Source organism: Merops nubicus, unplaced genomic scaffold (assembly GCF_000691845.1).
Source record: "Merops nubicus isolate BGI_N331 unplaced genomic scaffold, ASM69184v1 scaffold3838, whole genome shotgun sequence".
NCBI classification, from domain to species: Eukaryota; Metazoa; Chordata; class Aves; order Coraciiformes; family Meropidae; genus Merops; species Merops nubicus.
In genome coordinates, this window is record NW_008623508.1 from 43,868 (window position 1) to 71,108 (window position 27,241).

The 27,241-nt window shown below is 36.7% G+C and overlaps 1 protein-coding gene across 1 annotated transcript in view; it reads right to left on the reverse strand.

Moving 5' to 3' along the window:
• PLXDC2 (plexin domain containing 2) overlaps positions 1-27,241 on the reverse strand; it is a gene marked incomplete at both ends in the record, with an annotated part of 121,560 nt that overhangs the window by 30,647 nt on the left and 63,672 nt on the right. The window contains 3 exons of the mRNA XM_008945080.1: positions 6,464-6,563; positions 14,995-15,113; positions 17,832-17,954. Of these exons, the coding sequence (XP_008943328.1) occupies positions 6,464-6,563; positions 14,995-15,113; positions 17,832-17,954 (342 nt within the window). The remainder of the gene's footprint in view (positions 1-6,463; positions 6,564-14,994; positions 15,114-17,831; positions 17,955-27,241) is intronic.

Consider the following 27,241-nt stretch of genomic DNA (forward strand, 5'->3'; position numbering starts at 1 on the left):
TTTCAAGGGATTAAGCTGAGGATCAGTAAATTATAGACATGCAAGATCCTGGTGTGACAAAACATTTCTATGTAGTTTTATCACCATAGCTTTAAACTAAATAATGGCATATAAATATTCTAGGAAACAAAACTGCCAGAGTTAACTAAATATGCTAGAGATGGGGAGAGTGCTCTGGAGGTGCCAGAAGCAGTGTCAGAAGAGGAACAATGACTTCCTAACATATCCAAAGGGTCAGTAGCTAGTAATAAACCATTTTAAATATGGGTCCAACAGACGCACAATCTCTCTGGTACTTTTCCATCACATAATCGCTTTTCCTCATACAGCATTCTTCAGCTAAAACCTGCAATACTGGAGGAGTCAGTCTGACTTTTTAAATTATATGTTCACACAAATAAAAATATTTGTTGGTGAAAGATTTCTAGGGAATTGAGATTGGCTACATACCCAGCAAAAATTGCTAAACAAGGCCATATGTATTCATACAGCTGCACTTTCATTTTTAAGTCTCGCTGATGGAGAAAACACAAATGGTAAGTGTGTGCATTTGATTATGCAGAAGCCAATTTGAAGCAAACTATTTATGAAACATATCCAGTTTACACTGAAAGCAATTTGGAAAAATATAAGGGATACAGAGGGGTGGGGCACAGCTGCTGTTCTACACAGCCATCAGCTTTGCTTAACAGGGACTTTGTTTAGCAACACTGGCTGGATAAAACTTTCATACAAATATGTATTTTGCCAGCTTGGTATGTCTGATTGCCATGACCACAAAAGGCAGGGGAATCAGAAATTCAAAGCAATCTTTGTTCTTTGTTTTTAAGAGCTTTGTATTGCTAAACTTATCAATATTTACTATTTAATTCTTGATGCACTGATGCTGCCTGTAATTAAAACATGCCTGTAATTAAACCACCGTAACTGCTCTTGGTCATTGACTATTACACGTCTGAATCTAGATAAAAATTCAGGTTTCCTAATAGAATTAATTATATTCCCATAAAAGTTACTAAAAAAATCCCTTAAAACCTGGAAGTTGCACCTCAAGAAGTATAATCTGTGAATAAGCAAACCAGTGAAGCAGGCTCTGAAAATACCTGCTTTATGAACAAGGTAGAAAAAAAAATTCTGCACCAATGGTCTGTGCCTATCACACATCATTTACTTTGAAACTCTCCACATCCATTCAGATTTTCCCCACTTCATGATGCCAGATGATCTGCTCTTAGTACAGTATCTGGGTATGAAAACCACACTTTTCTCCCTTAAGTCACCATGCACCAAACTGCCTAATTCTGAGATTGGTTGATGGCTAGTAAAGGCTTTGACTGAAATGAGAACATTTTAAACTTTGATCACCTTGTACCAGCCCCTGAAGTGCTGTTATGCCACCAAAAACTGGCAGCATGCCTATCTCTTTCCCTCACTGCTCCTGAATCACATATCTAGTGCCAAGGAACCCAGCTGCCCAGCCAAACAGTTTTGGGCTAGCAGGCAAACGCACCGGGCTAGAGGATCTGACAGTCTGTAGAATTAGTTACACTAGTGGAAAGCAAGAGTAAATACTGCAAATTTAGGGTAATAACTTTGAGGCCCACTTTGCACAGAGGTAAATGACAACATCACCAGTAAGGCAGACGTAAATTAGACTTTGCGATTTCCCAGATGGAGCTGCACCTTTTTACAATAAATTTCACAGCATGAACTGCTAGCTGCCTTCTACCTTTTGGGAAGGTAATGATGAGCTTCTTTCAGGGGCCTCACTGCTCTAAATCTTCAGCAAACAGTCACAACATGCAGAGTTGTCAATTACATACTTGAGTTAGTCTACATACAGAGTAGCACTAAGTACTGAAACTGGAATATTACTAACACACAGCTCAGCTACAATTTCATTTGTATATGGTGTTACTAGAGTAATTTCAGTGTCAGTAAATATTTAGTTGTCAAAGTATGGATTTCCTAAAAGTGCTGTATCCAGTACAGTAGAGGCTAAGAACATGGAGAAGTATGTCTCATCATGGAAAAAAACTTAGCCATTATCTGCAAGACTAGCACAGATGCCTTGAATCTCTCACTCTCTTGTTTTGCCAGTGTATTTCGTGCTTTCGTGGAAAACAAAGCACAATCTGGGCAAGCTCACTGGTAGACTTTTTCATTGCTGAAATAAAATAGTGGGTTGTGGAAAATGTTTTTTCTTTCTTCTTTATAAACAATGAAAATATAATTTAAAGAAAATGGAAGATAGCACTGAAAAAAAAAAAAAGACAGAAAAGTGGTAACACTGAAGGAAAGACATAGGGGGGAAAAAAGATGATCATGAAATGAGATAGAAACTGAGAGTCTGCAGAAGGGAGAGCAAAGGACACTGTAGGTGACCTAAAGAAGGACCAAGAACAGACTGCCAAGGAGAAAAAAAAAACAAACAGGAAATAATAGGGAACAGGGCAGAGAAGGTATTTACAATGGGACACAACAAGGTTCCTGATGCAGTGAAGATGCTGAAGAAAAGGCAGAAGAAAATGTAAAGCTATCCCTCAGCTTTGTCTTCATCAATCATGTGCTGTCAAACTGGAAGATATCCATTTTACATTCTTAGTGTCTTTGTTACAAAAGGAAAAATAGTTAATGTATAAGTGTTCAGCCTGCCTGAAGAAGAAATCAAGGTGGGCCCTCTAACTTATTGGGCAAATCAGAGCCTGGCTCACTTCAGCTGAATTACCTGGAAAAGGCACTAACTCTTCCTCTGAAATTACTTGCTGTTTTCCTGTCATATACATATCAGAATTTAGAGCTTTTAATGTTAATGTTGGTGTTAATCAAAAATTTGCTTCCCTTCACATGTAACCATCCATTCCAATGCACCTTTAGAGTATATACAGGCACATGTATCTCTCAATACACATATAAAAACGTAAAATAGTGGTCCATCTCTTGCTGACTACATGGCCCAGCATGAAAGACGAGGCCATTAGCAGTAAACATAAGCCGGAGTTTATCGTCCCACCCCAAAGAATACAGGAAGGGTATCACATGACTAACAACAGGAGGGATAAATAAATCGATATGTTCACTCATGGTGCATGACAACAACGGAAGGGATAAGACGAGCTAGAAACCAAGTCATCAGTCTGATTCCAGCCATACCAAAATCACTATTGCCAGAGAAAAGCATCATTACATACGTAACCCTCATTCTGTCCTGGTCTTGATCTTGTCCCGCCATTGCTGGGAACTCTAGTTGCATTGGACGGTCAGGGAGCCCTTCCAATAACAGGAAACCCTACACAGTGCTTCCAGTACATAGGTAGGCTTCCACCATTCACTGCAGGAAGAGCCAGCTTTGATGCTGTTAAATTTAGAGGCAGGACACCTGGTGTTAATTTTCTTAATTGGTTTCCACCCAAGGTTGACCAGGCCTTGAAAGAAAACCAAGAGGAAGGTCACCTGCCTGGTTGTGGGCATCATCCATACGTCAACCTTGACTCAGGGCTTGGGATTTAGACCCTAGCACTTCACTGTATTAATAGTACTACATATAGGCTCAAAAATAAAGACATCACTTATATATAAGCAGTAGAGGCAGATCTAGAAAAAAAAGAAATAAAACACAGAAAACAGGCAGAAAGCTACCTTCCAAAATCTTCAGTCTCTATGCTTCAACTCTTAAAGATAAGGTGAAAAAAAATGTAGATCCCTCCATCCTTTTAGGGACAGATAAAAGGAGTATTACTTCAAAGCCTTTATATGTAGGAGTACACTAACTCAAGGACCTCCATTTCAAAAAATTTGGAAAATCTTTTCTTTTTTTTGCTCTTGTGTCTTCAAGATGATAATTTCCAGCATTCATTAAAATCCACTTTTGTAATGAAATGGCTGATCAAAAGCATTTGTCTCCTTAGAATGAAATAGGTTTGCCTGGCATTGTAACTCACCTTTCAGAAATATTAAAAAAGTTACTACTAATGTTTTGGACATTTTGGAGATTTTTCTGAAAAAAATGTCATAAATAGTTAGTTCCATGTTTTCCAAAATTAATTCAATAAAACTGGGACTATTATACTGAAATTTTAGAATGCTGAGAATACAAAGTTCATCAAAGACATTCAGCATTTCTAAAAATTGAGAGTATGTTCAAATAGGCTTGTGCTGCACTTAATGTCTCTTTCCTTTTCAAATGCAATATGTATAGGAAAATAACTGACAAAACTCAAACATGATGCAGTAGAGTAGGGTGTTTTTTTGGGTTGTTTTGTAACTACTCATGAACATAAAGGGAAAACAGATTCCCTTGATGGAAATGTCTTTGATAAAGTGGTATAGCTATACTGTCTTTGCCTTTGTTTGGGAGAAAGAAACAATTTGTATTCTTCTGTTGTTTTAAGGAGCTAACAAATAAAGTAAAACACTTCTATCATATCACTTTCAGTAATTGACTAGAGCCATGGTTGATTTAACACCTCTGAAAAACAACAGTGCAAGAACATGCACATTTTAAGAGCATCTGACACTGGCTCTCTATAGGCTACCATTATTTACCAGTTCTGTAAGGATGCTATTATTTTGCCTGTACGTACTAATATAAACCTGTTTCACTGAAAGCACAATTTAACTTCAGGAAAATCTGTGAACTAATGCTTCCCTTAATTAATAATAACTGTACTGTAAGGTGCAAACTAGCAAAAAAAAAAAGAATTACCACCATCCACAAAGCCAGTTGTTAAGGAGAAAAGGAGTACATTACACACAGTAACACAGAAATAATGCTATCAAAACAGTTGCTGCAGTGGCACATTTTACACTCTATCCACATTCTATTCTTCTTACCTATCACTCCTTAATGTTACTTAATGAACAGAGTAAGTTTAAGATGAAACATTGACAGATTCTCTGGTAAATTACAGTCACTTCACTTAGCAGAAACTGTCATTTAACAAAAAGGATTTACAGAAATACTGGACTCAGAAGATTAGTAAGTAACAGTGTATTTATCAAAACCAACATTATGTAGTGGTAGTAAAAAAGGTGCACATCTCAAATCTCGCTACAGAAAGAAACCCAAAGTAGAATAAAGACTCACACATATAATGTATTTTACATACAAAATATGTAAATCTAAAATAAGTTCTTCAGTGTTGTTTGATGATGGAGGCCTGATGCCAAAAGCAGCACCTCTTACACTGAATTTCTGTATGACCATTCTCATAAATCATTTATACAAGTTGAGCAACCTAATTCCCAACTGAATCCATTTTAGGAGCTCTTAGAAGCTGAAGACTCAGAAATATTCAGATCATTCACTTACAAACATCACGCAAATTACTGAAAGATGTTGCCTAGATTAATTTGTTCCTAAGCACTCCAACACAATCCGTGCAACCATAGGCACATCACAACTATCATACTTCAAATTTTTCCATGTTCTATCTCTTCAGTGAAATCTGGACATGCCAACCTTCCTCACACTACTGTGAGTTCACAACAAGCAACTGATATTACCAATATTTTCCATCCTCTCCATGGAAGGACATATAAGACAAAGTATTTATGCTCCCTCATATCAAAGACTGTTTAAATGTGATGAAGGGATAGGATGAGCTGAGAGGCAATGATACCTGCAACTTCAGTCTCAGCCCCATCTGCAGAGAGCCTTAAAAGTGAGCTGAATCAGGTCAGTCCTTTTGAGCCTTATGTGCACCACCCCTCTCTCATGGTTTATTTAGGAGAACATGCCTGGACTGAGTCCTAGGATGCTGGTTCAAGCACAGCTCCTTCTATCTACACCCTGCAGTTAGGGGATCATCCGAAACTGAACTTGGCAAATTTTCTCCAAATGGGTAAATAAAACCAGTAGACTTGGAAAGTGAGCATGCTCTCTAATGGCTAAACAACCTCAAAGGGTTCTGTACACTATATTAAAACTAAGCATCAAGGAAATCACACTCGATTTCCAACTATGAATTTTCAGTCAAGCCATACAAAGTATCATTAAAGCCAAAGAAAATTAAATATCACTTGCATTACTGATGCCACAACTATGTGATCCCAAGATGTTATTTAATAACTACATCTGCTCTTTTCTTTCACTAAAATATACAGATGAATTTGAAGTTCAGAATGTAAAGTGTTGAGAACTTTCAGCCTGGATCTTCCCTACTATGGATATGGAGACATATTCCAGAGAAAGTATCTTAGGGAATATCAAATTGTGCTGCTTGACAGTTTAATTTTACATTATTTGGCTAGCCATTTACTTTTATTTACTTAATTTATCATCTCAAGAGAAACAATGACAGAAAAAGGTACACTGGGAATTATCAAGCAAATAAAATTACACTTGAATTAACAAGCTGAAATTAGCTAAGTGATTTGTTGTGCAGCTAATCATCCTTGATGAAATCAGCCTATACTAATTTCTCAGCCTCAAAACCATTAGCACCAATACATTTCTACATACTGGGAATTTGCTGGATCCTGTGCACGACCACAAATGCATCTGAAAGTCCCACTTTCACTGGGTGGTTGGTTGAACTTATCTGTGTCACAGCAACAGGAATCTGGAAGACAAAGCAGGAAGATATGTATGAAATACCAACATAAAAAAATTCAGACTAAAAATAATAGCACTGCGAGAATGAACATTTAACCAGTTTAAATTAATCTCCTGTCTACTTTTGAACACAAACTGTGAAAATTCAGTAGAGATCAAGATTTTAAAAGCTTATGGCTCAGTTAACTTTCAGTGAAAGGTGTTTGAATAGCTATCTGAGGATAGCTCTGGCCCAATGATACTCATGTTTTTTGTGTCTTGGAACAGCAGGGAAATTAGCAATGCCATGGAAAACATGGAAGATGCCAGATGCTTACTTGCCAATATCTGGACGAAGAAATAAAAAGACTTAGATAGTCATAGACCAGTCCAACTTCACATAACAGAAATAATTATGTTGGGCAACACAGTGGTATGACAATAGGTGTCAAGTTTGATTTAATTCTTTGGGCAAGATTGCAGCTTTTGCTGATATATATATAGATGTAATAGTTTTAGAATTTGGTAAGGTGTTTGGCTTTAGTGACAGGTAGCATTTACACAATATTAATAGAGATAACTAGACTGACTAATCAGAAACAGCAGCCATCACTAAAGAAGCAGCTCAGACTGACAGCGTCTTTTTATACTTCTTGCTTCTCCGGACATCAGACCTAGTATTCAAAAGCTTTATTAAAGACAGGGAAGGAAATAAATTTACTGCCTAGCAGTTCTGCAGATAACACTGGTAGAGTGAAAATAATGAAATACCTGGATCAATTAACAAAGCTAGACCTTGGAAAAACTGTAAAGTTATAACTCAGAGGAAAAAGGTCACAAGATAGAGGTTTGGGGACCATGTTCTAGAGGGCAGCAGTTCTGGAAGGAATCTCAGTATTATAGTGGATGAGGAACTCCAGATGTCATAAGAGACATTGCAGCAAGAAAATTAATTGATTTGGTATTCAGTCTAACAGTGAGATACAGATTAGTAGTGGGATGGCCATTTTACTCGTATCTGCACATTAGATCATTACTGCAATGTTACACAGACTTTGGTAGGATCTATTTCTTAAGAAGATGTGGAAAACTTAAGAAATGAGTCATAAAAATATTTTGAAAAATTTGCAGTTCTCGAACGCAATGAACAGAAGAGTTGAAGAGCTCTACCTATTTGGCTTCACAAAGGGAAACTGGAAAGCTGGCTAGATTACCATAAAAAAAGTACTGCCACAGGGACAAATTACTCAGAGGCTAAAGAGTTTTTTCATCTAGCACAGAAAGATAAAACCAGCAGTTGGAAGATGCAGACAGATACCTTCAAAGTAAAATAAGTCACATGTTACTATGATTGAATATTATTAAATGCTGGGATACTCTACCAATGGAGATTATTCTCCACCCATTGCTGCTTTCAGATCACAGCTGGATATCTTATTTTTCAAAGCTGTCCTTCAGCTAACAAGAAATTACTAGGCTGAAGACACATGAAAGTGGATCAAGTGTAAGAAACTGAGATATAAGGTGCTATCTCAGTGCATCTAATAGTCTGCTCTGGCTTTAACTGTTTAGAACCACCACAATTATACTGATGGTCATTTCACATAGCAGAAAAATGCCAAAGTAAAAAGCTGGTTACATATCCAGTGAATGAAGAATCTGTATTGTCTACATGTCAATTAATGGTGTGACTTCTAGTATTTGAGTTGAACATTAGTAGTTGTCTCCCTTGTTCCCAGAGTATCATTTAGCTGTGCTTTTTCCTAATTACACTGGCAGCTGTCTAGGAAAAGTTAAATTTGAGAGTATTAGCAGAAGAAGTGAGTTCTAGTGAATTAAAGAGTGCAATAAATTTCCATTTCTTTTACTTGGTGACTGGTTTAGCTGACTTATTTAGAGGTTCTTGCATACATGATCTACTTTGGTATAACAAAAGTAATGATGCTAGACTAACATGAAAAACAGAAATGGCTTGGAAATACTGCTAGTAATACATCAATTTAAATTTTTCTTATCTTAGCTCGGATGCAGTTATTGGAGAATATGACACAAGAAGGTTGAAAGCCATATTTTCAGTCTTCAGATAAGAGACTCAATGAGTTCAGATATAATTCAGTATATTTTCTCCATCATGAAAGTATAAATAAAGGAATTAGTCTCAGAACGCTGTAGAGCAAAACTTATATTAACTATCAAAGAGTAGGTCTTAAAAAATTTTGAGAAGGATACTCTAGAGAAGTTGTTGAAAAATCAAATAAGAAAGAGCACTGATGAGAAAGATGCAATGACTATTTCTCTTGCAAGTTAGAGAGAAAACAGCAGATGAAGAAGGAATCAAAGTTTCACGGACACAAAACGTAATTGGAATTGGCATTATGAGTAAGTGTGGGACCAAAAAAGCCTCCTTAATTTTAATTTTAATGCTTTATCACATTTTTTTCTGAATTTGTGAATAATTGAACAATTTGCATATTTCCCTCAAAAATTATGATAACAGAAAACTATTTTTTCCTTCCCCCCCCTGCTCCCAGACAGAGTGATGATGGGTTCTTGCAATACAAATGCCACAAGTGCTTTATTTTTTTTTTTCTTTTAATAAATTTCATTACAGCTCGGTTCAGAGTTTGAAAGTTGCTTTCAGTTTCACTATTTAATAAAAATTATAAATGACTCAGTAATATCTGGTACTAAAAAAGGACACACTAGCCAAGTTGAACAGAAAAATACAAAGAAAACTTTAGGAGAAATTTGAAAACTGTGGGGCTGAAATATCTCAGTAGATTTTGCCAAAATCCCTGCAGATATCCACACTCTTCTGCTGGACATTCTAGTGAGAGTGAAGAACCTGGAGATAATTTTCTAAAACAATTAAGAAAGTTTTAGTAGAGTCCACCCTAACAGAAGAACCAGCCAAAATTTTGGATATATGTTTTAGGAGTAGGATTTAGAAAGAACTCTTTGTTTAATGTGAGGAAAACATAAGTTAGTATAGCCAGCTCTTCAAACTGTATCAAACAATCATACAGCCAGAAATGCTGTCATAGCTTAAGAGAACCCATGACCCAGGAAAACTTTCATTCTCTTGAAAAACTACAGCGTTATTAAACCTGCATTTACAAAAACTTCTTAAGCCAGTCTATTGCTGACTGCATGTCCCAGTAGGAAGGCCACTGTCATCGATAGGAATCACACAGGCCAGACCTTTCCATCCCATTCTAAAGTATACAGGGAGGATATGAGGTGGCTAGCAACCAGAGGAACAAATAGATCGATGCATTCACTCACTGTCTATGATGAAGTAAAGAAAGGAGTGAGATGAGCCAGAAACCAGGCCATGGGGAAGGAATAAGCCAGGTCCTCAGTCCAAATCCAATCTTATAGTAATTGCCAAGTAGCAGCATCAGTACATACACGATCCTTTTTCTGTCCTGATTGTGGTGGCTTGCCACCTCTGGAAACTGTTTGTAGCAGACAGTCAGGAAGCCCTTCCAACAACTGGAAACCCTACATAGCACACCCCCTACACAGATAAACTCACTACAAGCAGAGCCAGACTTTATTCTGTTAACTTTAGAGGTGGGACACCTGATGCTAGTTCTAATGGCAGGGGACCTGGTGTTAATGTCCTAATTGGTTTTCACCCAAGGTTGGCCAGACCTTGAGAGAAAACCAAAAGGAAGGTCTCTCCTACCTGGTTGTGGACATTATCCACATGTCAACCCTGATTCAGAGCTGGGGGTTTAGACCCCTGCACTTCAGCCAGGTAATAGCCAGGGGATGAGATACTGGACCTGATGGTCACCAATGCAAGTAAGTTAAATGGTGACATCAAGATTGGAGGTAGCCTGGGTTGCTGTGATCACACACTGGTGGAGTTCACAGTCCCTGAGGGCTATAGGTCAGGTGAGGAGTAAAATCAGGACGATAAATTTTAGAAAAGCAAACATCCAGCTCTTCAAGGAGTTAGTCAGTAGGACCCCCTGGAAAAATGTCTTCAGGGACAAGGGAGCAGAAGAGAGCTGGCTGATCATTAAGGATGCTTTCCATATAGCACAAGAGCTCTCTATCCTCAGGTGTAAGATATCAGGAAAGGAAGACCAACATGGCTGAGTTGAGACCTGCTTGTCAAACTGAAGGGCAAGAAGGAAATGCACAGACAATGGAAGCATGGACACCTGAATTCTCACCTGAATGGCAAGATATGTCATGACAGGCTGACATATCAAACTGTTAAACAGGAAGCCAGCAACGTACAAGTGGTTACTGTTGGGTGGCATGTATTTTATGGGATTACGTTCAGAGAATGAATTTCAACTAGAATAATTCCAAAGTCTGTGTTAGCTCTACCACAGAATGTACAATGCAGGCAGAATATCTATGAAGAACATGTGTTGCTTGTTGGGGCTTTTTTTTTTAGTTTTCCAGAAACAATCACAATGTTTGGAGTTTTATTACTAAACCAAGACTATTTTCTATGATGCATAGCAGGAATATCAATTTTATCTATGTACTAGCACTTAATACTTTCTATTAAATTCTTCCTCCTTTCACAGTAGAAAAAAATTCTTCTATGAGTCTTTTTTAGAATTATTTTCCAACTTCACATATCAAGCACTTTGAACAAGCATTACAACTTTAATAATAGTTTCTGGATGACTACATAAATAGACAGTCATTACTATTTAAATGAACAAAGAAAGCCCTGAAGCTAATGAAATTAAGAAAAATATCCTAAACCACTAAAAAAGCCTTTGGTACTTTTGCCTAATTTGCCCTGTATTAATCATGGACAGAAAAAGAAGCCAAATGTTACCCTAAGGAACATTAACTATAAGCACTAATGAGAAAAGGCTATGTAGAATAGTTATTTTGTTCAAAAAAAAGTAAAACTCTTGAGAATTGAACTTCTGTGAAATTTAGAACATAAGAAATGAGTATTCACTACTAATACATTAAAAAGTACGCCTATATGGAAAATTTTCTTCATTACTGTGTTTTGTTGGCCAGTTTGCACTGTAATATATTTCATATGTAGTAGAGGTGCACCAGTAAAATTTTCCTGCCAGCTGATATTTCCTGACATATCGACCACTTGTCAGAACACTAACAGCTGGCATAAGCTAAGTGATATTTAAAATGGAAGGTATATGAACTGTAAACAAAGTGGTAAAAACCCCCAAGCATCTGACTTGCTATATTTCAAATTGCATTTACATTTTGAAAACCTGACTGTACAGCCTCCCCTCCTACCCATTAACTCTTCTGAAACATAATCTGGTGTCTCCAGATTTCACTATCCTGGTGGTTCAGAACTTTTTCTGTGTTTTTTTTTTTGTTTTTTTTTTTTTTTTTTCCCCAGAATCTCTTCTGGATTTTGGATAACAATTATGCATTTCAGACTGCATCCTATTTGCAAACAGAACGCAGAAGATTGTGCAGAACAGCTCCTTTGATACTCAGCAAACCTTAACCAAGAGCCTGCTTTGGTGGTCAGCACCAGGTTTATCAGGAAGCAAGGTAGATGTGAGAACAAGAAGTGTATGAAAAGAAGCATCTCAAATGGTTTGAAAAAATAAGAAATAAAAGGCAAAATTTACATGAAGTGCTTTAGACAAAAGTCCCTAATTGTACCTCCCTTACATGTATAATCATAGTTATTTTAATAGTAGATTCTTCAAGATAAATGCCTGGTGTCACCAGTACAGAACTCCTGTGGGATGCTTCAAAAATGCTTTATAAAGTTACTGGAAACCTGTGTGCTGCGTTTCTCACATGGTGTTCCAGCTTGGAGACTTGCAATGACAATTCAATGAAGACCTTGCATTTGCAGTGGTTTTAAGTGAACTGTGATGCTGAAAGGAAATGGCACCAAAAAGATGTTACAAATCTTGTGCCACTTCTACTCATACTAGTGAGCACACACACAAGTAATCTTACTGAAGTTAATGGGGCTCCTGACAACTTGACTTATCAGCAAGAGAAATGGTCCCAGAAGGAAGGACTTCCTCAGAAACTAATGGATTTAGCACTGGAAAGTAAGTTGATTCCTAGCCAGACTTAGAAGTTCTGTAGTCGAAGTTAAATTTACAATTATCTCAGTTTTTCTTTTCATGCAACTTGTGTCTGATCAGTGATTGGAAATTTTATTCAGTTTTCCTCATTTAAGTGGAAAGCTGAGGTAGTTTTAGTGGAGTAAAAGCTGCAAATAAAGAGTTTAGTCTTCTGGAAATCTCAGCCTCCAAATCCTTTCCCCAAGTAATTCCCAATGGGATACACTAGTTGTAACATTAAAATTTTACAGAAATCTTTTGTCAAAGATCTACAGAGCACTAGTATGTTACTATTACCACTTAAAAAAAGTCTTTTTCCTTAACTTTGTGTAATATTCTAAAGTGATGTTTGGTAATTCCATTCCGGACAAGAATAACTCATGTCAGGGAATTTCAAGAATTCCAGTGCAAAAAAAAAATGCATATTATCCCATTTGTAAATTCCAATTCTTTGTGTCTCAGGATTAATGACAAGATGATTAATAGCTTCTCCCTACAAAAGCACTGTGGCTCTGGAGAAAGCTTCCAGTGGTGCAGTGAGAGCAAGCAGCCTATGACATTGTAGCACAGAAATTATTTATCCACAGGTTAAATTACATGCTTGCATGCAATTCCAGGAAACAAAGTGAACCATTTCCTCCCTTCTTCCTAAATGAATAAAGGTTGCCACTGCCTGGGACTCCACATCATCATTTACATTTATGTAAAATGAACACATGATACTATCAATATGCAGCAACAGCTTCTATCACCCATATTAGACTCATGTTGCACAGGGCTGGACAGTGGCAGACAGGGCAGAGCATCACATAACCAAGAACAGTACTCTTGTGAAAATGTCCCTAAATATATTTCAGAATGCACCTATAGTTCTTGTCAAATTTATCTTGAAATGACAAATTGGAATAGTTGCCCTCCCTATTTCTCTGGGTTCTTGAAGGAAATAACTTTCTGGCAGTCTTTAAAAAGATATTTCTTTTTCTTTAAAAAGTTTCAGCAACAGGAGAAAAGAAAAAAGCTTTGGTGCACACTCCTTCGATCAAGCACAGGCTCCACTGTTCTAAGTAGAGTAAACCTTTCATGAAGTTGGAGTCAAAATGCAAATAAACTGCACTTTCATAGATGAAGAACTAGCCTGTACATACCATTCAGAAACAGAGCCTAAGCAAACCTTCCATCGGCATGTCTTTTATTAAATAAGGAAAGCCAGGTACATGGGCATACCAGAAAGATTCTTGCATCTATAAAACTAATCCAATAGGAGTATCCTGCAGCAATCCTGTTTGAAAGACTTCTATCTTAGGTGAAGATAAGACTGCTGCTAGTAAAATAACCCAGCTTTCTAATGGAGGGGAGAAGAGTACTACATTTCTGCTGCATTCAGCTGTGTGTCTTCAACGTAGGCATGAAAAATGAGTGTGAAGGCTCACAACTGGCCTATGGCAGAAAAAGAGAACTGGTATTTCTCCAAGTTCAGACAAACAGTCACATCACTGATAGCATTTTTTTTTTTTTTTAAATAAGGAGTATAACAGAGATTTACACCCTGAAGAGAAAGTCAACACTTTGCATGTGAAACTGAGATTAAAACAAAAACAACAACAAAAAAAAAAAAAAAGAAAGAAAGAAAGAAAGAAAGAAATTGTCCTCTTGCCTCTAGAGATTTGAACTTACATACCTTCTGATTCTCATTTGCACGAAATTCAACTTGAGGTATAGCCTCTAGGCTACAGCCTCCAGGACACTAGCAATTCTAGCAAGAAAAAAAAAAATTACCTAAAGTGACAACCAAAATTCTGAAACACTTGAAGAATGCAGAAAAACCCAGCTGAGATGGCAACATATTGGTATTATAAAGGCAAACCAAATGGCCTCAATCTAACCAGTGTTATCACCAAACAGATGGAAAACAACATAGAGCTAGAGATACAAAGCAGTTATTTCTTATTTGAAATATATGAACTTTGAAATAAGTTGGTTGCCAAGAAATTATAGTTCCTGGAAAAAGGTGACCTTTTCATACTAACGATTGATTCTAGAATATTTTCAAGCAGGTCCACATTAGGTGAACGAAATGAGCAATTTAGACCCTATTTTCAAAATCCAAGAGGAATTTACTAAAAAACACAAGAACTTCCTAAATACTCAACACTTACCCCCACTCAAAAAAGGCCAATTGAAAGTCAGAAGTAGCATATTTGAGCCATGTTGATGGTTTTCAAGTCCATCACATGAACATCAATTTTACAATAACGTCATTTTTAACAAAATGGTGATTTTATAATCAATATAACGAAATGATCTTTTATTGCTGAACTTTCAAGTCTCCCACCTCAAAAATGTAGGGAGATGCCTGGCAGATATAAAGTAATTTATCTACTTAAAGGACAATTTTCAGACCAAACTTACTTCTTTGTAGCCGAAAATGATACGCCCATCACTGAGAAGGGTGGCCTGAAAAGTGAAACTGCCCAGGTTGTAATTATCCTGCAGATGTACATGGTCCCACTGGACAACTAGTGCTGTGCCTGTGAACCCCAGAGTGGGAGTAGAAAGGCAAAGGGAAGAAAAAAAAAATGTGAGAAAAAAGATTAACTGACTGTAGGAAAAATATTCAACTGTAGTTACTTGAAGCAAGAACTGTGATTTGTCTCTTAGCAATTTTCAGCCCAACATCTTGAAATGCCAAAGACATTACAAACACAAGTGGCAACTGAAATCCTCTTAAAGGTAGACACTACAGTGCCACAAACAACTACCTCAACTTTCTACAAAAAAAAGTCTGCTAACACAAGAGTGGTCAAGTAACTTGTTTGGAATTGAATAAGGAGTCAACAATCACTAAAGGTAGGATCCAGCACTCAGAGTTCAGGTATGTTGTCATAACCACTGCTCTGCAGTAGCTTTTTTTACACTATATATATATACAACCTAATGACTTAGAAATGTGAAGTGCTAATAGCATTGCCTGTTTAGGAAAAGTTCTAATTTGAAGAATTCAGATTCTTCAGTTTACTAGCCATTAATATAAATAGCACTTTTTTTCTGCATGGTGGAAGCCCTTGCTGAGCTTCTGCAAGTTGAAAAATATTAGGTGTTGGCAATAAATAAATGTAGTTTAAATGAAAACCACTAAGAAATCATAGACAGGGTAAATATTGAGTCTGGTGTGCAGAGATTTACTTGCAAGAGGCTTGTTAATATTCATGGAAGTACTCTGGCTGAATATCCACTTATTGCACTAAAAATGTACCCCAAGCAACCTGCACACTCTGTGAACATGCTTTAGAGATGTTGAGGGTTATTTTCAAGCAGCTGGTCTGAAAGACACTTATAACAAAACTGTGTTTACCGAAAATGACTTTTTTGTCTTTAGATGCCTTTCTCAACATACCTCTCTCTTTGGCACTAATGGAAGTTACGTGCTTTGATTCACAATACTTTAATTCCATTTCTTTCTGGAGTGTTCAAAGTGGGTCAGTATGCATCCAGCTCAACGCAATTTTTGACATATCCTTGAAATATCTTTTGTCACAGATCTTCTGTGCTGTAACTTTCATGAACACATCTTGGCAGGGGATGTCATGAAAATATGAGCATGCAGACTTTTGGTGCATACTGTACTAAGTCCACCACATGTCTTTCATAAGAATAGTGCATACTCATTAATTGTGCATACAGTGCATTTTTCCTTTTGTGACCACATTCCTTAACTACTTTCTGAATATTTAATCGGTTGTATTACATTTCATTTTAAAGGAATTTAAAGGGGCTTTTAAAATTATTGGAGCAAAAATAGTCAGAATTTCTTACAGTCAATCATTGAGTACATCATATCTATGTACATCTCAGAATCCCAAGCTAAACTGGAAACCAGTTGTCTCCAGAACGCATTCTGTGCTTGCCCACTACAGATGCCTCTCTAAAGCAAGCACACTTATTCACAGGAATAAAACATGGATAAATAAGAAATAAGAAGCTGAAGATACAATTTGCCCAGTTCCTTTTTACTTGGGGTAAGATAGCAAACTCTTTGTCCTAAAGCACATGGGGTCCAATATATGGGGTGCCTTATACATGAAGAGGGATCCAAAATCTCAAAGTTTTCAACATTGTCATGAAAGCTATATGATACAGCCTCATACACCTGGTATGAAGACTGGAAGTCAGGAATACAATGAGAATTAGCAATGTCTTCCCCAGAATCCTCAGATTCTTTCAGCAAAGATGACAAATCTCAGGCCATAATGCCAAATTATTTATGAAATGAAAATATTTTTTCTTCTGTTTGAAAATTCTCCATGCAAGGAGTAGGATTTTCTCATCTAAGTCTATTTTACTGGATTTTTGACAAATAAATGCTGCAAGTAATGACTAGACTGAAAGGAAAAGTTATGACTAGGTGCAAAGGGTTTTTTTTTGATATTTTGATCCCTGATGTAAAGAATAAAAATTAACAGACCTGCCTGGAAATGTGACTTATTCTTTGACATGTTCATTATTTGTGCTTAAACTCACTATGAATAAACATACAGGGAATGGCATAGGTTTATCCAGAAAGATTTAAAACCATAAAATCACATGATTAGTCAGTTACTAAAATAAGTTTAAAATTCCGAATAGACACTCACTGCCACTGTATTTGATCACTAAAGGCCCAAGTTAAGGCACCAGATGCCTTTTAATCACATAGGTACTGTTTTCAAAATGCTCATTATAACTGACTTCATGAGACAAATATCCACACATCCAAGGCCTTTGAAATATCTTCCAGTCCTGGGACACCATGCACACTTACTCATTGACAGATTTATTAACCTTCGATCTGCTCTGCTTCTGTGTATTCTTGCTATTTCAGCCTTCAAATGCTATTTTCACTTTAGTTAGTGGGTGGACAGTATTTGCTATATACATTTTGAAGTAACAGGAATCTGTATTATCATAGAGGACAGATTTTTTATTTTAAAACAAAAAAAATATATTGCTAGTTTGAGTTTATGTACTTTAACATCCAGAAGATATCTGTCCAATCAGAAAAAAACATTAATAAATCATTAGCCATGTTCTAAATTCAGAACTGCTTATGGATGTCTAGTCACATGCTTGATATAGCCTATGAGTTTAAAAAAAAAGAATAGAGAAATTTTTAAAAAAATCTTCATTTTTTCCTAGAAATATAGTTATTTAGGCAAATATGAGGAGCCAAAGGAAACAGACACATTCATTTATGAAGTACTACTACATACCATTATCAAAGTATCTGACTGTTGAATTTCTTGACACACTGGGGTCAAAATTTGCCATTAAGGGTGCAATGTATTGTGTAGCTGTTAGCATTCGATGCACAACTTCTCCAGTATATATGAAACCTACAATAAAAGAAAATATTGAGACCATTTCAGTAACTTCTGAAAAGATTTAATAGAATGGCAGGTTGAACTAGGCATTGCCAGAGCAAGGGTCATCTAAGAGAAATTAATCCCACCACCGATTTTATAGTGAATTAAATAAGAGCCAAAATATTAAGAAAATGTCTGTGATGGCTGCCAAAAGAACAAGATCCAAGATAAGCAATGGAGAAATTAGTTCAAGAAACAAGTTTTCCAACAGAAATAAAACCAGAGCAAACTCCAGAAAGAATAACTCCAGTTATGGACAAAATGTAGATATGTGGCTTTATCAAAATGAGTCATTTACCACCATGCATGTTCCATAGTGTTTTCTATCCCTTCCAAATCTTCAAGTTGTTTTGCTTTTGCAAATTGTTGTCTCTTCAAAAGTTAGTCTAACTCTTTTTCATATTTTTAGAGACACAAATATGAGACTAGTTCAGTCAGATGAAGAGTGTAACAGATTTTATGGGTATAAGCCAAGCAGCATTTCTGTTACATTCTCTGCGGTGTCAGGTCTCACTAGTTGATCCTATTAATCTGTGAACCTGCAGTACTCCTCATACTAAGAGTGGGCTTCTTTCATCAGATGTGCTCACCCAAAATCTCTTGCTGGTTTGGAACAGGAGTTCTTCCTTAAGGAAGAACAGTCATCTACAGTGAATATAGTAATACTGCAGTTTTCTTCAAAACAAAATTTTGTGTATTTAATGGCAGGAACCCCTTGCCATTTTAAACAATAAATGGTTTACAAATAAACCTGTATTGTTTAGTTTCTCCCAAACCACTTCAATTAACTAACGGGTCTAATTTCTTTAGACGCCCCAGCCTAAAGCCCAACTTAAAAACTCCCACAGCTCTAGTCTTTTCTTAAGTTTTATTTAAACCTTTGCTTTGCTGATCAAAACTGATGAAAATTAAGCTGATTTGACCTACAGGTAGATCTTCAAAACTGAGGTTTGTATATTACCCCTTCTTTTAAAGTGTTTATCAGAAAATGCCTTATGCTGAAATGTTTACTTGTTCTGCTTTTATCAATTTAATTAAGTACATTCCAACAGGAAACACCCCAATAACAAGAAGAATACTGGAATTGGGTGAAAATTTTCTAACAGAAAAAGTTCTATTTGGAAAACATCGTATAGAAATTCAGTTCTCTACTGGCAAATGATAATATCTACTGCCACAGTATTTATGCTGGTTTGCATTTTCTTTTCCTTCATCAGTTGAATTAAAGGTCTTTCTTCTTCCACAGTCTTTCTTCTTCCACAACCCCTTTTACTGTCAAGCCCAAGATGTCTTTTCATCTCGCATTTAGTATCACAGCAACACAACATATGATGAAGAAACATAAACCTATCCCTAAGCCATGATTTTGAAATTCCAGAACTAAACACAAAATTAAAAATGGAATTACCCTCAAGATAGAAATACCACTTTCTAGACAGCTCCAGTTACTATTTGATATTAAAAACTATTAAAGTGCAGCACCACTTTCTTAATGGTAGCTAGTCCAATCTAACCACTGTGAGATCAGAGAAGTTTGTTAAAAGGTTTGTTTCAGATGATATAGGAAATCTCTGAGAGCAGGATAAAAACTAGTTTTTGGCATCCTTCTGTTCCTGTCCTTTCCTAAAACATTGGTAAATGCTCGCTAACTGTCTGTGGAACTAGCTCTAAATAATTAAATGTGATAACCAAACAAAAAAGGTCATTCTTTGGAATAATTTTTCAGCATGGATGCTAGCAGTTAAGATCAAGTACCATGAAGTTAATTCAAGTGGGGATGGTAGGAGACCTAAGAAAAAGCCTGGTGTGGAGAAAATACGACAAAAGATTCAGTTGGAAACATTTGGCATTGACAAAAGGGTGAGTTAAGAACCTAGCTGCCTTTGCTTCCTTTAAAACACACTTAGTATTCAAACAATACAGTATTTTAACATCTGAACAACTCCCAACCACTGAATTCATTCTTTGGACTAAACTACAACTGTTTTTTTTGTTTGTTTGTTTGTTTTTGTTTGTTTGTTTGTTTGTTTGTTTGTTTGTTTGTTTTTGTTTTTTTTTAGGTGGTGGTGGTAAGGGGATATTCTTTCAGTTAAATATCTAAATACCACTTTTCTCTTTTGGTAATTGATAGAGAGAAACATTGATTAAAAAAAAAAAAAAAATTCTGCCCACACATATTTACAAGTCAGGTATAAACCTCAAATTTTTGGAACATAGAACTGTGGCTGCAATTTTACTCTATTACTCATCATCTTAGGATAACCAAGAGTCCTCTCAAAGTATAGTCCCTGAAGTGCATTTTCATTATTTCTTATTTAGTTCTGTTTGCTTCTAAAATGTCGTTTCCTTGACAAGTATTCCCTAGTGCTTATTTAGACATTTTAAATACATACGATTTCATAGAATATTTGTGCAACATCATCTCTATGGTGATGTGTACATGTATTTTAACATAGGTCTATAACCTTGAAAACATTCCTCAAAAAAATTTTGAAGACAATATAAACAATACTTTTGAATCCATATTAATGTATTATAATTAAACTTAATACTTCAGTACTTATTCATCCTTTGCACAATAGACCTGTCCATACACAGTTTCCTTTTCATGCTTTCATCCCATTTCAGTATAAATGTCACTATTATAACTAATAATAAGACAGATACAATAGGAAAAGAGAAGAATGAACTTAATTGTGCTGGAACACATAACTAAATCAGCCCAGGTAGTTAGTAAACACAGAATATATTTCCAAGTGTTTGCCGGATGCAGCTTTACTTTAGACAAAAAATGGAAGGCAGGAGGTGGATGATAGCTGGGAAGCAGGCAGCCCTTGCATGAAGATCGTTCTAATGAGAACTGCAGTCATGCATTGGAACAACTTGAAAAGAAACACAAAGTCATTTCAAATCATCCCAGAGGTTCAAAGGCTACAGACACTGTTGAGCATGGACATTTTATCATTGCCACTACAACTTACAGAAAGCAGCAAATGCAAAATTAACTTCTTCCTGAATGGACTTCCACAGAAAATTGGCTTATACTATCTGTGACCTAATTTTCTCACAGTGGTAAATGTCCATGGTTGATTCATTTAGTCAAGGAAGAATTTTTCAGACCTGCAATTTCCTGAACCACTTAATCTCTCCTTTGTGGGGAGGGTTGGTAGAGCTCTTTTACAAAACTCTCCAACAAGTACTACACTGAGAAGTATAAAGTGCTCCTAAATACAGGGATGAAGAGAAATAGTAAAGAGTGATCAGCATTTTATAAGTTTTATATGTATATCTAACTAAAACTAAGGATGAACTAATACTAAAGCCATTTGTAAATCAAGGAGGGTATACTCCTAGTCCTCATAGTATTCAACAGCACACTCACACAGAGGGGAAAACTATACATATATAACCAGCTAAATATGAAAACACACTTTCACTTTATTTAAAACACATTTTACATCTGAAATTATCCATTGCAAAATATGCTCTATATCTGTTGCATTTTAACATATTAAATTTACATATAAGGTTTAACATGGAAGATTACAACTATCTGTACATAAGCTTTCTGTGGTTTCCTTTTTTTACTTCTAGCTCTGCACAAACTCAGTACAATTTCATAAAACTTTTGACAATGTTTGCCCACGATGCAGAAAAACGGAATACAGGTTCAAAGCAGCACAACCAATGAGTCATTTGAAGCTGCTATTGTGTGTTTATAAAGATATGATAGGATATAGGATATGGAGGCAACATAAAAATGAAACATCTAGGTTGGTAACTACCTTCTGCCTTCTAAGACCCTGCATGAACAAATTACATAAACCTCAGCTTGATTTTATAGGTGACATTATGACAAACTATTTTTACACTTTAGCATTTAGCTGAATTAAAACAAAAATGAAAACAAAAATTACAGTTTATCATTTCAAGTGTGATTTATTTTTAAATATCTGAAACAACCTGTCATATCTTAAAAGCATCATACTGAATACAAGGTATAAATAAATTATACTTCTATATGTTTGTGATGAGTAGGCTCCATTTTGAGATTACATATGTTAGATGCTCAGTACTTCTTTAAAACTATTATGACAGTTTAGTCTTTACCTATGTGGTAGTATTACCTTTGCAGCTGCCACATGCCCACCCAGCTGCGCTCTTACTCCCCTTCCTCAACAGGACCGGGGGACAAAATAAGATAAAAAATACTTACGGGTCCAGGTATGTGCAGGGAGAATAGTTTCTAATTAGTGTCAGGGGCAAAATAGAATTGACTTTGGGAAAATTAATTTAATTTATTGCCAGATTAAATAGGTTTGGATAGTGGGGGAAAAAAAGACAAATTAAAACAACACCTTCCCTCCATCCCTTCCTTTTCCCCAGGCTCAACATCACTGCTTCATTCCCATTTGACTCCTCTACCTCTTCCTCCCCACTGAACATCACAGGGGAATAGGGAATGTGGGTTGCAGTCAGTTTGTAACACTTTATCTCTGTCGCTTCCTCCTTCTCACATTTTTCCCTGATCCAGTGTAGGTCCTTCCCATGGGCTTCAGTCCTTTAGGGTAAACCTGCTCTAGCACGGGTCCTCCACTGGCCATGGTTCTTTCAGGACATGTCCACATTTCCAGTGCGGTGTCCTTCACAGGCTGCAGTATGGATATCTGATTCAGTATGGGCTCTTCTACTGGCTGCAGGGAAATATCTGTTGCAGCCTGCTCTCCTCCACAGACGCTTTGGTACCTGGATGATCTCCTCCTCCTTCTCTCCCCTTGACGTTCACATGCTTTTTCCCCTCACTCTTGACACTGCTGTACAACATTTTTCACCCTTTCTTTCAAATACATTTTCCCAGAGGTATCACCACCCTGGCTGATGGGCTCAAGTGCATCCTGCAGTGAGTCCATTGGAGTTGACTGGATCCATCTCTGTCTAAAGTAGGACAGTCACTCACATCCTTCTATAGAGGCAGCCACCCCACTACCAAAACCTTGCCACAGACCTCCTAATAAAATCTAAGACTTAACCTAGTATTTTACATGTTTTATATACTAATTAATTAATATTTTATTTTCTACATCAACTATTTTACCTAATATGCAACGATAATATTATTTACCTGAATAATTGGAATTTCTAAGTATCTTGTTAAGGTTTATGATTTATTTATTTATTTTTAGATTACTGATTTTCTTACTAGAAGATAGAAAGTTGCAGTTAAAACAGAGCACTTAATGTACCAGTCTTACCCTCAACAATTGTTAGCTGTTGTGCAGGTAAGGTCACTCCCACTAAATAATATGCTTTGTGTTCTAAAAAAGGGAAAACTGTTCTGGCCAAAACAAAATTATCTATAGAAAAAGAATGATTGTGTCTGCTGAGAAATAAAAATAATTAGTAGTGCTAAATAACAGCAATTAATTAAGTAGATGTGAAGTTATTACTTCAAATAGCTATGACATGTTTTCATAAAAAGCATATAAAATTTTGCGTACTCTCCAAAATGACCTTTATTGGTAATAAGCTGAAACAATACTTCTTTCAATGAGAAATACCAAATAATGCATTTGATAAGAATAGGAATACTTGAAACCACTTTGTGTTGCTGCCAACAAGCAGTTTGATACAGTCCTTAATAAACCCTGTAATTATCATTCTCTTCTTTTTGTAGTTCTGAAAATTTTGAGAGCTTGATTGAATGGTAGATAAGTTCCACCAAAGCTCCATAAACTGACTCAACTTATCAGAGAGTTTTGCCGTCCTGGCACAAGTTAGCTCATGTATTTTTGTACAGCAGCTTTCATGTTTCAGATACAGACATCAATATTACTTTTATGATCTACAAAGCCTGATGTGTTTTAAAGGTAACTAACTGCTCCCCTTCCACACTGGTTGACATTATCTGAAGTGTTTCAGGGAGCCGTCAGAGAACGCTTTTTCTGCCACACTGTTTTGCCAATTACATGGCCCAGCATAAAGGATATGGCCATCCTCAGAAAAGATACTTTGCTATCCAATTCCAGTGAACACAGGAAAAATATGATATGGTTAACAGCAGGGGGAAAAAACAGATCAATATAACTACCCATAGTAGAGAATGTAACCAAGGAATGACCAAACCAAGCCAGGGATCCAGTAAAGAAGGAAGGAATAAGCCAAGCCAAACATCCAACCACAATCATGTGAAAGTCACCACAGCACTTGTCAAGGAGATGCACTACCAGCCACACCATCCCACCATCCTTGTCCCACCATTGCTGGGAACTCTGGTTGCAGGGGACAGTCAGAGCCCTTCCAGTAACAACGATACCTGGCACAGTGCATCCACCCATAGATAAGCTTCCCAAGTTTACTGCAAGCAGAACCAGCTCTTCAACTATGAACTTCAAAAATAGGACATGTGGTGTTAACTTCCTAATCGGTTTTCACCCAAGGTTGGCCAGACCTTGAAAAAAAAACCAAAAGGAAGGTTTCTTCTGCTATTAAAAAAATCCTCTGGCTGGTGGTGAGAATCATTGATATGTCAGATGTGATTCAGGGCTCAGGGTTCAGATCCCAGCACATACCATCTGCCTGAAGAGATTGACTCATAGAGAAGCAAAAGACATATGAGGTACATTTCCTTTGGACAGCTTATTTAATTCCAGATGAGAGATGTGAAAAGATGATACTAGCAATTTGAGATGAAATGAAAAAGTATGCATTCAAAAGACCCAAACAAATGGAGTGGTACAAGAACCTGGAGTCCAAAACAAAGAACATATCTAACCATCTCACACAAAATATTAACGTACGAAGAAGTAAGGCTGCTTTGGAAAATTTTCTTATCAGGCAGTTAGTGTTAAGTACAACCATATGTTAAAACTGTTAAGAATACAATGAGCTAGGTTATTTATCTGGAAAAGGAACTGCCATTGAAAGGTTTTGCATGAGAGACTGTTGGTGGGCAAGGGTGGAGCTGCCATTTAAGTGCACACTTCAGTGTGGGCTTAGCCGAGTGTCTTTGCAGCATATAAACTAGAGGGGAAATAGAGCAATTTCACAAAAAGCAAATCAGAAGAAAGTGGTTTCCCTAGGAGGACAGACTCCAACCCAGATAACCCAAGGGAAAGTCTTGATTTCATCTTTCATACTCACATATGCAACAAGCTTTGCAGAGATGCAACACACTCTGCTCCTACTCACTGCCACGTCTTATTGCACAGAGAAATAATTCATTTCTCCCTGTTCATTTTCTTACTTGAACAAGATGAGAGTACATGACTTCTGCTCATTTTCCTCCAAAACACTCTGAAAACTGTTCGTGCAGCCAAAAGTGCTGAAGAGGAACTGGCAGGAACTTCCCAGCTCTCAGGCAGCTTCTTTCAGTGTCAGCATAATCAAAGCCTTCTGGGAAGATCTACCCTGGGGCATTTGGTGATACTGCACATGACCCCAAAGCCACTTCCACAGGCAGCAATGCTTCTATTCTATCTTTACCATTTTAGATCCAGCACACTGCCCATTTTCGAGGGAAACCAGAGTCAGCACAAGTATGGTACTGCACAGATTAAGATATATGACAATTTTCACAACTTTACCCCCAACTTAGCAATTATACATTGTTGAAAGACATACATAAAATGGGATATGTTATCTACCTCAATGGAGGATCTAATTTCCCATCCCTAATGAAGAAGACAGTAGGAGAGAAATTATAGCAGAATTACCTTGGGCTTGTCTAAAAATCCCACCATAACTAGCTGTGGGGCCAAAGAAGTGTTTAATGCCTGTTTTCTGTCAAGCAGAGTTGGGCATCACTGATCAAGACAAAGATAACAGCTTGATGGGGGGTAAAAACCCCTCATATCCTAAAATTGATCCATATGCCATCTTGATGTCTCCAGCTGACAGATACTGTCTTTACAAACAAAAAATATGGAAAAAAATTTTGGTATCAAAATTCTTCCTCTGAATTCGATTCACTGACTATGATCATTGGTAGCGCAAAAAGGTGTATTCACTTTTCTGTTAAATTATTCTTTGCCAAGACAGCAGGGAAAATAGTAGAAAAAGAAAAAAGGGACTGAGTAGTAGTACATGACAGTTTATATAAACATCCTGTAAGACTGAGGTTCTAATAGTAATTCAGAAATTAAAATAATTATCAGACTTAGCACATTCTGAGACAAATATTATTGTATTTAATTCTCCCCATCAACACCTCAGCATATTTGCATGAGATTATCCTTAAAGATAACAATTTCTGGATATTCTCAATTCTGAATAGGAAGCTGCAAATAAATTAAATGGAGAAATCAGAGTTTGTTGCTATTTGTAGGTAGGAAATCCAGATTTAGGTAGTGAAATAAGAGCTAGTGAAACACACCTGCACCCTCTGTAAAGATTACTGGAGGATAGCAACAGCTTTGACAAAGGCAGGAAGGGAACTGAGCCTCTCCCCTCAGGGCCACCCCACGCTGTGTACACTCAGTCCCATATGCTCCCTTGCTCAAATCATTGCAGTACCTTGATCCAGTACTGGGGAGCAGTGAACCGGTTCAGAGGGCTCAGACCACAGACATCCCATACAAGATCTCTTGTTTGCTAAGCACATACTAATATGTACCGACCAAAAGAAACCCACATCAAAACCCAAACCATTACAATCTTTCAGTATGTGAACAGATATTCCTCAATACACTTTTTCTCTAGTAAGGTGCTGGAGAGCACAGCTGTCATTTGGGAAAGCTATGGGCTCATTTGTCTTCAGCACAACCAAGCTTTTCTCAGTTGGAAGGGCAGAAAATTTCAGGAGTGTTGTTACTTTGGCACATCTAACCATCAGCTGAGATCAATATTAAATAACACAAGCATAACTCAAGATATGCATTTGTGTTTTCAAAGTGTTAGAGGACTCCAAATTGCTCTACGACTGGAAAACACCATCTTGTATGCAACATGTTCTCATGCAGTCACTCACTTCAAAAAGATTTTTGTAAACAAAGCTTTATTAAAAATTATCATCTAATAAAGTCCTGACATCCCTTTATTCCTTAGCAATCCAGGAAAATGAATGTCAATTGCAGCATACATACCAACTCATTTGCAAAAATTTATGCTTTGTTCAAACATGATAATAAATTATGTTTTGTGCCACATGTAAATGAGATTATAAAAACTAGACTCCTATGAAAGGCTTTTGCACACATATGAACCTCTTCCTACTCATCTTTTTCTTTTTAATAAATATAATTGTTATAAGTTGTAGGGAA